Source organism: Ochotona princeps, chromosome 1 (assembly GCF_030435755.1).
Source record: "Ochotona princeps isolate mOchPri1 chromosome 1, mOchPri1.hap1, whole genome shotgun sequence".
Classification (NCBI taxonomy): Eukaryota; Metazoa; Chordata; class Mammalia; order Lagomorpha; family Ochotonidae; genus Ochotona; species Ochotona princeps.
Genome location: NC_080832.1, coordinates 63,601,835 through 63,614,934, shown reverse-complemented (window position 1 = coordinate 63,614,934; position 13,100 = coordinate 63,601,835). Strand labels below are relative to the sequence as shown.

The following is a 13,100-nucleotide window of genomic DNA, read 5'->3' as shown; positions in this document are numbered from 1 at the left end:
AGATAGTTGCTTACTCATGTGATGAGAACCAGCTTTTGAAGGGATGTGTGCACATATATTTGCAAGATCAAAAGACTTTTTTAAAAATGTGAATGCCTGTGGCTTTTTAAAAAGAAGTATTATTTTATTTATTTACCTTAAACGCAAAGCTACAGAGAAGGAAGGAGAGATCTTTATCTGCTGGTTCACTTCTCAAATGACTGCAACAGCCAGGGCTGGACCAGACTGAAATCAGAAGCCAGGAACTTCTTCCAGCTGTCCTACAAGGGCCCAAGGACTTGGGACATCTTCTGCTGCTTTCTCAGACACATTTTCAGGGAGCTGATTTGGAAGTGGAACAGTCAGGAATTGAACTAATGCACAGAAGGGATGCTCATGTTGCAGATGGCAACTTTACAAGCCAAACCATAATGCAGGCTACGTATAAACACATTTTGATGGAGATGTGCACTGATAAACATTTTTAGATTTGGGAAGAATTCATAAGTAATATGTTTTTTGGAATTTTGTGGGGGTAAAGTTTCTTGTTGTATTGTATTACTTTGGATCACATTGTAGAGTACACGCATATATGATTATTCACAAGTAGACTTAGACATCAAAATGTATACTTTAAAAGGATCAGGAATTTTAGATTTCACACATCTTCCAAGTGTGGTTGACATGAATAATACAGGCATTTCAGTAAAATTCAAGGACTTGATAATATTAGGAATGTAATATTTGTTCATCCAATTAATATATTTCTGAAATAACTTCAAATAAAACTGTTATTTTAATTGAACCAGAACATCATTTGTAGAATTGGGGATTATATATTATCATATTTAGGCATTATATATATATACACACTTATATTTACATATATATTTTTTTTCTGCTTGAACCAAGTAGACTGTAAAGTTTTTCTTGTATAAACAACATAGGATTTATTTGAAGGCTTAAATGACTATGATGTTCATTGTGTTGCCAGGAATCTGATAGAGGTGACCAGCATCAAGCTTATAAGGGAAGGAAACAAGAGCTTTTATATCTAAGCTTAGTTCACTGTATGCTGCAAAGCAGAGCTTTGAGAGTTTAGGAAGGTTTTATTGGAAAGCCACAAAAATTAGGTAATAAAATAAAAAAACTTTAGCCTATGCTAAACAAATAAATATATAAAGAAATAAAGGTCTTGATGCTGTTTGTTCAAAGGAAATATGAGAAATAGCCAAGAACTAGTTGTAAAGAGTTATTTATTAATTAAAAAAAAGTTTATAGCCAACTGTGTACCAAAAACTCTTCTTATCAAAGGTAGAAAATGAGATAAGTTGAAGTTATATTAAACTGTAGCTAATGTTTCTTTAGGAGGGAACAACTCTCCATTGGATCAGATTAATTGGCTCAGGTAGGATGCTTGGGAGATCACCTGTTGTTCTTGGAGATGAGGTCTAGCTTGTTTCAAATCAAATAGAAAACAGCTTGCCTGATGGTATGTTCCCTAAACACCCATTGCTGTGTACCACTTTTCCAGCTGAATCCATAATTTATCTTCCACTCTTGCTGACTTTGTCTCCAAAAGGTGGGATATAATCTGTTAGCTTCTATCCTCATTTACTTTTGGAATAAATACTAGACTTCAGGGTGATGGGGATATCAGTTGGTCTAAATAAATAAGACAGGGCTTTATCTTCCCATGAGTTACACTTTCTCCATGTAGTATCAAGATTTTTTTTAAGCCACTAGATTTCCTAATAATATCACTTTAGCTAAAACACGAAAACATGCCACCCAGCTATGGCCATGAGGTTTCATGATGCTGCAGTGATGGATCAGTTCTTTCTATGATTCACAAGCCTCTGAAATAGGTTCCAGGAATTCCTGCATCACATTGCTCTTAATTCAACATGGCAACAAATAGCACTCCAATGAGATTCACAGCACAGAATTAATTTGAAAGTGGCCCACTTTTTAAAAAATTGTCTTTACCTATTCCTTCATCATTTGAATATGAAAGAGTTATTCATGGCTTTAGTGAGTTTTTTCTTTATAATTTTATTAAAGTAAAAATAGAGTGTAATAATTTTATATGTATTTATTATTGTAAGTGCAAAAATGCAGAATGTTTATATGAATTAGTTTTTACTAGAACTAGTGATTAATTTATAGATCCCATAGGACTAGAGTCTCACAATATGCTATATTCCCCATGATATTAAATCACTTCCAATTTATACCTTAAAGATTTATTTATTTGAAAAGTAGTGTTAAAAAGAGAGAGGAAGAGACAGATGGAGAGAGAAATTAGTCTTCTCTCTGCTGATTGAATCCCTAATTGGCTACAATAACAGAGGTTAGGCCAGGCTGAAGCCAGCGATCTGAAATTCTATCCATGTCTTCTATGGGGTGGCAGGGGCCCAAGTACTTGGACTATCTTTGGGTGCCTTCCCAAGTTTTTTTTTTACCAGGGAGATGGATTTGAAGTGGAGCATCAAGGACTTAAACTGGCACTTATATGGGATGACAGCAACACAGTAGATGGCTTAACCCACTGTGCCACAATGCCACACTTCCTATACAAAGTGTGTTCCGTAGAGTGTTAGCATACACATCATCTAGGCTGCTTAGAAATACGAACGTCCAATCCCCACCACCACCTGCTTAATCAGAATCTGCATTTTAACTGTAAACTCCAAGTAATTTGTGTACCTGTTACGTTTGAAGTTAGTGGTAGGATAGTTCCTTGTAAATTATATTCACCGGTGATACAAAGTCATGCTAAACTACAAGTATGAATGACTTGTATAGTCTGAATATATTTGTAAATTATAAAGATGTGAAAAGCATTTGACATCTCTGAGAAAGATTCTGTTAAAATTACCTGGGAAAATTCATACTAATATGTGTGTACAAAATACGCTGTAATATATAATATTTGAGGAAATTGAATATGGCAAGCAGGGTACATGTGACATGGGATGATGGTAGACAGAAAACCGGCACATATTATGGTGACTATTCCATTGCCAGTTTGATTTGCTACAAATTTCCTTGAAAGCAGAACCTAGTTCTTTATGTGCTTCTCACACAGTTAGGTGACAGTTTTCTAGAAAGATAAAGATGAACTGGAGAATGTTTGGAGATGGGTTGCAAGATTAATTGTGACACAGGAAAGACTGAATTATGAGGAGAGAGAGAGAAAATAATTAAACGAGCAGCACTGGGCTGTAAAAAAAAGCTATGGAGACATGGGTGTTCACTTGCTGCTTCTCCCCAGCTGTTCCTGGAGTAGCTGCGTGAAAGATGTAGATAAGTAAGGATGTTAGGGTGCTGAGACTTGGCTACCAAGCAAAGCAATATCAGCTGGAAGTACTTGATTAAATTGGGAGCAATATCAAAGATGAAGTTTCAGAAATTGTTACCTGGTGCATGAGAAATGACCTTGAACAACACGATTTTATCTCTGATTTTAAAAGCTTTGTGGGCAAAGAACAGAAAATCATTTACTGAGTTGTTGAATTACCCCACAGAGAAGTTACTGGGATCTTGTCCCTTGATACTTCAGAATTTACAGAGGAGGCTGTAGAACGCTGCCCACAGGAACTCTGCACTTTGGGCAGGACCTGGTGATTAATTAGTGACATTTTTTCTTTGCAGTTTCTTTGCTGCTTATATTACCATACACAATAAAAAAATATTATGTGAAGCTGGTATGTTGTTTAAACAAATAATACTACTTTCTAGCAAAACAAACACAATGTCACTTCATCTGCACTCCTCAGTATCTGCTTCATGGCACCAATTGCCATTCTTTATTCATTTCTTTCACCCTATGATTTGTTAAGGGATGCAGTTCACTACATGCTGGAAATGAATTCACTTTTTCTCATTCACTTTACTCTGGAAGCTAAAAAAAACAGTACCAAAAAAAGTGTCTTCCTTTTTTAAGCCTTTTGTCTGAAATTCTGAAAGTTTGAAATCATCCAGGACCTCCAAACAATTTAATGATTTTAAGTGATTATTTTAATCAAGATGAAAATCTTTCTCATGTTTGCCAAAGGGTAACGGTTAGAGGGTGCCGTGTTCTTTCATTCCTGCCTCTCTACATATTTTTTCCCTTAAAAGGATGTACATCATTTGAAAAGAAGCCTAGAACCCCAATTCCATGGATTAGAAGCAAGTAAAACATAAAAAGATAATTTAGTATTATATTTCATTGTTTTGCTTTTTTCTGATAATTTCTGTACATCTGTACGTGTATTATTTACATCTTGTTTAATGCAGGTACTGCCAAGAATAATTCATATCAAATATGCTCACTGGAATGTGAGGAATCATCAATAAGCTTATGAAAATGTTCATTATGTTTTAATTCCATTTTCTATAGATTTTTTCAAGTTTCTGTGGGTTAGCTATAATTCCTTACGCTGATGTGCGGGAATGGTTGCCAAACTTAAATATTAAATCACATTACAGAACTTTGAGTTCTGCATGAATTAGTTACTTCCTTGGCTTTTTGAAAGCATTATTTGCTTTTGACATTTATCATTTGATGTATCTGCTTTAGTTTGGGGAAATTTTCTTCATCTGTAGTTTTTTTCTTGAAAGAGATCTGGAAAGGGGAAATAAAGAGGTAAGGATTCCTTCGTCACCATGTCCACAATACAAAGGTAATCCCTTGATACTTGCCTTTTGTGAAAATGGCTCTAACAAATTGCTGGTATGTTAGTTGGCAAATAACAGCTGTCTTCAAGGTTCAAACTAATGGAAAGAAAAAAATAAGATTGACAGATTATGGGCTTTTTTCCCTTTTTCTCATTTCTTCTCTTGCTTGCAAATAGTTATATCTAGCAAAGGTATGGGGGAAGTCTTTTCTTCCTACATCATTGTACTGGTGTCATATTGATTTTCTCTCAAGTACAGCCCGTGGTCTCAGATGATCACGTAGTTTCTTACATGATTCCTATTGCTACAGCCCATTGACTCATGGCTTGACATATATCTCTTAAGCTGTGATGGCATTGCCTGGTGAGTAAAGTAGTCCAAACTTATTATGCATGAAATCTAGGGAACAGATTGTTTCACCACAATATTTGTATTCTTTAAAAAGTAATTATTGCCCCTAGTGATATGTGAAATCCACAGCAATGTGGCTTAACCCTTGTAACAGTATTTTGAGTCCTTTCGCTTCTCTGTTAACAGAGAAAAGGGTTCCTCCTCTGAATATCACAAAATCCCAGTGTTGCACTGTACATTGACTCTTAAAAAAAAAAGAAAAAAGAAAAAAAAAACTGAAATAGATGGTGGCCTGTTAAAACAGCCACAGCTGCTGCTCTTTATTTCCTACCTTGGTTTTCGCCACTCATCCCACTTCCCTCTGTTTCAGCTAGCCGTGAGGTGGTTGGAACACAATTGCCATTACCAGTACCTGGATGAGCTCTTGCAGTACATCCGCTTTGGTCTAATGGACGTGGACACTCTTCACACAGTCGCCCTGTCCCACCCTCTTGTCCAGGCCAGCGAGACGGCCACAGCTCTCGTCAACGAGGCCCTGGAATACCACCAGAGCATCTACGCACAGCCCGTCTGGCAGACCCGCAGGACAAAACCACGATTCCAGTCAGACACGCTGTATATCATCGGCGGCAAAAAGCGTGAGGTCTGCAAAGTCAAGGAACTGCGATACTTCAACCCCGTTGATCAGGAGAATGCCCTCATTGCCGCCATTGCCAACTGGAGTGAACTGGCGCCCATGCCGGTGGGAAGAAGTCACCATTGTGTAGCAGTCATGGGCGACTTTCTGTTTGTAGCAGGAGGGGAAGTTGAGCACGCCAGCGGCAGGACGTGTGCTGTGAGGACTGCCTGCCGCTTTGATCCCCGCAGTAATTCCTGGGCAGAGATAGCACCCATGAAAAACTGCCGGGAGCATTTTGTGCTGGGTGCTATGGATGAATACCTCTATGCGGTAGGGGGCCGAAATGAACTGCGCCAGGTTCTCCCTACGGTAGAGAGATACTGCCCCAAGAAGAATAAGTGGACTTTTGTGCAGTCCTTTGACAGATCCCTTTCGTGTCATGCTGGATATGTGGCTGATGGTCTTCTTTGGATATCAGGTAGAGCATGCCTCCTTCACACTTTGGTATTAATAATAATAAAAAAAAAGGTCAAATGCAAATCGTGGCATAAATTTAAAGCTCTGATAGTGTGGCCACTTAAAATTGAACGATTAAGCGCAGGGTGCTATTTTAGCTAATTAACATTCATTTATTGAGCATCTACTCTATAGAGAACAATGTAATTGGAAACAATTGACCTTTCTGTGACTTCCTGAATAATGAGTGCTGAAAAAATTCAAGACGGAAGTTAATGATCCATCACACCTGTTTTTCTACCAAACCTATTTGTTTGCATTGTTAGTGCCTGATTGTTTGTGATTTATCTAGATCCTTGAATTTTTCTTTCACCTTCAACTGCCTATTTAGGAACCATTTCATCAAAGTCGAAAGAAGTAAAAGTCCAGTAAATTCATTTTTCTGGGTATAACAATGGGTGTATATGTCCAGGTCAATAGCTAAATGTGAGCTCAGGGAAAGAATGTTAGGAACTAAAGCAAACTTTGTGTATTATGTGTGAATGATTAATAATTCTTCTTTATACTTCTATTCTGATTATTGGAGAGTACAATGTGAGCTATATTTTAGTTTTCTTTTGTGTTCTTTTTTAAAATTGATTTTGAAAAAAGTGTAGAGAGGCTGCTTATATCAGTCTCATGTAATCACAGCACACAATCTCACTTCATCCACACTCACATACTGCCTCCCATCTGTTATGTCTGTCTTTCTGCTTGCTTAGCAGTCTGTGAGGCCGAGATCATTCTTATCAGCACCTCTCCATGCTCTGTTTTCAGTACTATTACTGAGAAAGGCCTGGAATCCTTGTGTGTGAAGGGTTTTCCCCAGAGAAGAAAGTTACTTCTTCTCTTGATTGCAGGACACCTATTTTATAACTCACATCGAACTTGCTGGATTTCTGTGTGACTAAGGACAAAGAACAGAAACATCAAATAACTTAAATATGGAGAGTAAGTTGGCTGTTTTGTTTTGTTTTGTTTTGTTGACTGACTAATCACTTTTAAGGATACTTGCAAAGGTTTCCCTCAATAACATCTGTTTGGACAAAAGTCTTTCATTTAAGCTGAATTCATGTGGACTTGGCCTGTTCTTTCTGCTATACTCAATAAACAGTCACAGTCTTAGCTTCTCCACGTGAGGCTTCCGTTATTGCCAGTTGGTTGATTCTCCTTGACTACATCTAACTCCTTGTTAGGATTTAAATGCTTAATAAAACAGTGAAAGAATTTAAGATGAACACCAAAGAAGGGAATAAACAAAGTGTATACGACAGTTACTGGCAGCATGTACCAAACAAATGCCACAGAATATTATGTTACTATATGTAGACATATATGGGTACTTTGAGTAATTCTTAGGATGTAGATTTCAAAAATAAGCTTATTTTAGTGCCTATGATAATTGAAATTCATGCATAACTTTTACATAAATGCATTTTACATTGACTTTTTGAAACACCTGCATATTCTGATAAAATTACATTTCTCTAGTGAACTCTATTTTCCTTTAAAATTTATATTTTTTCAGTTAGAAAATAACTACCAAGAATGTAGCCTCTTAGTGTTGCTGATGAAAATTCAAATGAGGCTGCAAGTAAGTCTTTGCTAATAGAAGAAACAGATCTGTATTTTCTTGGATAACAAAGCCATGATAAATTTATGAAATCAATGCAATTTCTGTTTTCTCCCAATTTGTGTTTCTTCCATTACTCATATGATTTCATATATTGTTAATGCACCATATTCCTAAATTTTGCATTGCACTTCCTAAATTTTGTATGAATTTCTTATAAATATTTTAATAAATATACCCTAGGTTTTTAGCTAGAAGATTAGCATTTTAAAATTGTTGGAAATTCTTTTACATATTCTTAAAGGCATGACTACTTAATATCTTCAGCGCGGCCTTAAGAATGCGTTGCAGCTCTTCTTGGCTGAGCCAGATCTATCATCCCGGTTTCAAGCTGACTTCCTTTTCAACATAGATCTCTCTGTTTCCTTTTGCAGTTTATGAAATCTATCAAACTATTACAGATTCTACTGCTTTCTCACTTTGTTTTTCTCCTACTGTGAAAGGAAATGCATTTTCTTTGTTCTTCCTCTGCACTAATGTATGCTGCCTGTATTAACCATACTTAATGAAAACAATCACAATTTCCTCAGGTTTGATTCTCCCTACTGTGTACTTGAGATGAAAAACTTACTTTCCTGTGTACAGTACAATCTCTTTAATTGGAAAGAAGAGGAAATCGCCAGTGACATTTCCAATACCTTCAGTCATCTGCCTCTTTCCTCAGGCCCAGCTTATAATAAATCAATTGTGAATCTAACCATGAATAAGGGAGAATGACTAGGTTTACTAAGGGTCCCCTAAAAACAAGACAGGTATATTTCACCTTGCTTATCACTGATTTAGGAGTGCTAGCCTGATTTATGGGTGCCGATGACAATATTTGAGGCAATTTCTTATCCATTACCAAGTAATCAAGTATTTCCTGTTATTGATGGGAGATTGAGTCATTTGCATTCTGTTGGTGCTGCGCAAGCTTTGCCTGAGGTGGAGGGCATATAGATTATAGTATGTGGATCTTAGGGGCCTAGTACTGTTTTGTAGAACAAGAAATGAATGTGTCTCTGGAGGCTGCTCTGAGGTGCTCACTTCCTGCCCACTGCCGCCCCGTTTGCTGTCCAACTTGAAACCTACCTATAGGTTTCAAGACCAGCAGCTGTCAGGAAATCAGAAAAATGGAACTATGTGGATATTGCAGTTAGCATTCAATCAAAGATGTTAGATACACTCAAGTTTCACAGGCTGCTGTAGCAGTTGACATTGTGACCCAATTCTCTACATTCCATGCCACTTCAGCATTCACAGCAGCAACGTAAAATAAGCATTCAATATCCTGAAGCTGTGCTTTACAATATATGTTCTATATTGTAATCGATAGTTTGTGAAATACTAAAAAGATTGCTTTTTTGTAGGGGGGGGAATTAATCCCGAGTTCATCTTGCAGAGCGGTATCAGTTCATTTTTATAAAATGAAAACAAGATAATGAGAAACTAACCACAAAATTAGTGCTTTAAAGCTACAAAAATAAGACAAACACTATTGCATTTATTCAACAGCAGTATTTTGTGCTCTCCTGATTGCCTTGATAAATGCTGCAGCCTTACAAGGGGTCATAGATAAATAAGATTAATTCAACAAACACACTTCCTACCCTCTAGGAGCTGACACTCAGAGTTTCTCAGATATCACATTAATGAAAGAGCATTTTTGTTAAAGCCTCTTTAACTACCCAGAAGCTATGTTTGTTTTCATCTTGATTAAATTTATATGAAGACTGAATTGCCCCATTTTAAATAATCTTAATTTATTCACCCCTACTGAATGGATTTTGGCTTTTCTAATATTCACTAAAATTAGAACAATGTAAAGTTTCTTTAACAATTTTTTTTAATTATCGTGCTTTAGCTTTACTGTATCTGATACCATTTTACTTGCATCTTAAATACTGAGAACTAACAATATGCATGGCAAAGACTGTGTGGTGAATAAAGATTCCATACTATGGGGTCACACACACACACACACACACACACACACACAATTTTGTCAATCATGAGATGCTGAGCCAAGTTCCTGACCTCTACAAGTCCTGTTCTGTGCTACTACTGGAGCAATACACCTGAGTAAATTAGCAGGAAGAAACTGTTAAATGGTGTGACACTATTGCATGTGATGGTGAGATAAAGTATTTTCCAGAAGTAGTGCAGAGCAGGAACCATTGTTGTAGATAGTGTGTAACGTTGCACTTCTAGCCTAATTTGGCTACAGGTCCAATGGCTACTTTTTTATTATGCATTAACTGCTCTCTGTCCTTACACTTAAACTTCACAGTCAGATGATCTCAGTAATTCTCTTGCCATCCGGATAATACACAGCATTGAACAAACCTTGAATTTCATTTTATCTGTGTTTGATTTTAGAAGCTGAGTCTGTTGCAGGTATTTGGGGAGTTAAGAGTGCTTGTCTCTCTGTTTGTCTTGCTACCTATAACTTTGACTGACTCTCAGATATATAAATTAAAGACAATAATATTTAAAGCATTGTTGCTTTAGAGTCTAACCACCAGGTCTTCCCAAAAGTTACTTTATGTATCATTTATTGCTATCCCAACCTCACTCTCCCCCAACTGCAGTATTGAACTGAGAGTTTGGATATGGTTTTGCAGTTCTTTCAAAACAGCTGAAAGATTTAACACAGAGAAAAGAGTCAGATCACCTAGATCCTCCAAAAATAAACAAAGGTTTCATGTTAATCGGACTTACCTGAATCCTGAGTATGTGTTACTTTTCCCTCCCAACACTGCTCAGGGAATGAGGTTTAAAGAACGTAAATGACTAAGACAGCTAGTATGGACAAGGTCAGAATTTGAATTCTATGTCTCTGATTTTTCATACTCTTCTTTTACCACTAACCACATGGATACCATTATTTGTTACTAGAGCAAAATCCTAAGAAGCATATGTTAAATTATGTAAGAACCTGCAATGATATATGATTGAAAGTAAATGATTCACAGACTAATGCTACTTGGAAATTTGTTTAGAATCCATAATCCTATGATTGTCTTTAGTTGTCTAACTTGACATAGAATTGAGATACACAGTGTCTTTCTTTCTGTGGTTCCGCCATACAGTTTCTAAAACCTAAAAAGCAACGTGAATTGAAACTTTGCAATGAAACAATGATAATATGGAACTACTATAGAATACATTCCTGGAGATCAGAAAATTGAAATTCAGGAGAAATTATTCATGTAAATTATGCTATATGTAGTTAGTGTATAGATTATATACTATTATATATTATTGTGTACTTATATATTCTATGTGTACAATGTTTTTTAAATTTTATTTTATTAATATTATTATCATTTTATGATAGTTTCATAGACCTAAGAATTTCCCTTACCCCATCCCTAATACCCTCCCCCTCTCAATGAGTTCCCCAAATTATTACTATAGTATAGTCCTTCATAAACAATCATATGTCCATCCTTGCGGGCAAGGACAAGAGCAGAGAGTCCAGCATCCAATTGTCAAGATACAGTTAACAGTTTCATGGGAAACCCATCTTTGGTCTGGAAGTAAAGATGCATACTGCATTGTATCCTCACATCTGGATATGATAGTCTCTAGTAGCAGTTACTATATATCCCCTTAAATTAAACACCACAATACAAAACCAACAACAGGAAGAAAAACTAGAAATTTATAGCACCATGAAATTAAATAACATGCTATTGGATATGATAGTCTCCATTTCACAGTTACTATACATCCCCTTAAGTGAAAAGCCACAAAACACAATCAACAACAGGAAGAAAAAAGAAATTAACAATGCCATGAAGTTAAATAACATGCTTCTGAATGACTAATATGTTGCTGAAGAAATGAAAAACAAAATCCAGAACATTCTTGAAGAAAATGATGCGACTGTATGATCTATGAGTCATTGAAGAATTTAATGAGAAGAAAGTGTTTTGAAGAGATGAAATTAAATTTAAAAATATCAAAATCCACGAGATATAGTTTCTGTTGATCTTTGTTGGTGAAATATATCTCCTGTAGACAACAAATGGATGGGTTTTGTTTTTTAATCCAACCTACTAATCTATGACGTTTGAGCTTAAGTCATTTCCATTCAGGGTTAATACGAATGGGTGGTAATTTGGTTTTGTCATTTAGCAATGGTTTGTTCATTGATTTAGTCTTCTGTTATTTTACTGGGATGTTCTTCACATTTGCCTTTGGTTTTGGTGGGTGCTATTCTTTTTCTCTGTCAAGAGAACATCTCTAAGTATCATTTGTAGGGCAGGTTTGGAAAAAACAAATTCTTTTAACTTTTCTTTCCAGTGGAAGAATTTCATTTCATTTTCAAAGACAAAGGAAAGCTTTACTGGATAGGTTATCCTAGGTTATATTTTTGCTTTTAGAATCGAATATGTCGCTCCATTCTCGTCTGGGCTATAGAGTTTCCTATGAGAGATCAGCTGTGAATTGAATTGGCATTCCTTTATATGTCAATTGATTTTTTTTTTCACATGCACATTTAAGGAGCTTTTCCTTATGTTTGACTGAAAAGACCTTGATTAGCAAGTGTCATGTTGAAGATGGCTTTTGGTCACCTCTGCTGGGAGTTCTGTGCCACTCCTGGATGTTGTTTCCAAATTCTTTCTCTCTTACGGAAGATGAGGTTGCTTGCTCCTGATTGCAGCCTGACCTGAGCTGGCTATTGCAACCATTCGGGGAGTGAACCAGTAGATGAAAGATCTCTCCCTGTCTCACTCTCTCCCTCCCTCCCTCTCTCTGTCTCTGCCTCTCTCTTTCTCTCTCACTTCACCCCCACTCTGTCTCTCTCTCTCTGTGTTCTTTCTCCCCAATTCACTCGAAGTTTATAATGAATAAGTACATATTTTGTAAAGGTTCCTGTAATGTAAAGTTTCAGTCTTTTGAGTATTGGAGCAAATTTACAGAGAAGAGGCTTGAACATTTAAAGTAGGAAAAATCTCTTGGAGACCCACATAAAATGGCCAGTGATTCTAATACTTAGAATAATAAATTGTAAGAAACCTATTGCAGATAATAAAATTTGTTATCAATGCAATGTACCTTACACAATTACTTACACCTTTTATTACCAAGCAAATGGCAGCTAAAATTGTCGTAAAGTTCACTTTATGGTATGCCTTTATATATCATCTCCATTTTGTAAATGAGGAATCTGTGTCAGCCAATATTAAACAGCTCCCCAAATAGCACAGACACGAAAGAGCCCATATGAATGCCTGAGCCTTTCCTATATTCCTCCCCTGGTGGGCAACTGAGCCCTGCAGGCCTCTTCCAGAGCTGCAGAGGAATTTCTATGGTTCTCCCTATCCTCAGTTTGGGGGCTCCATCTTGGATTGATATCCAACCTACAAA

The 13,100-nt window shown here is 36.5% G+C and overlaps 1 protein-coding gene across 1 annotated transcript in view; it reads left to right on the top strand.

Annotated features, from left to right (window-relative positions):
* Window positions 1-13,100, top strand: part of KLHL32 (kelch like family member 32) — a 202,836-nt gene that overhangs the window by 166,299 nt on the left and 23,437 nt on the right. The window contains exon 7 of the mRNA XM_004580366.3: window positions 5,366-6,092. Coding sequence (XP_004580423.1) covers window positions 5,366-6,092 — 727 coding nt within the window. The remainder of the gene's footprint in view (window positions 1-5,365; window positions 6,093-13,100) is intronic.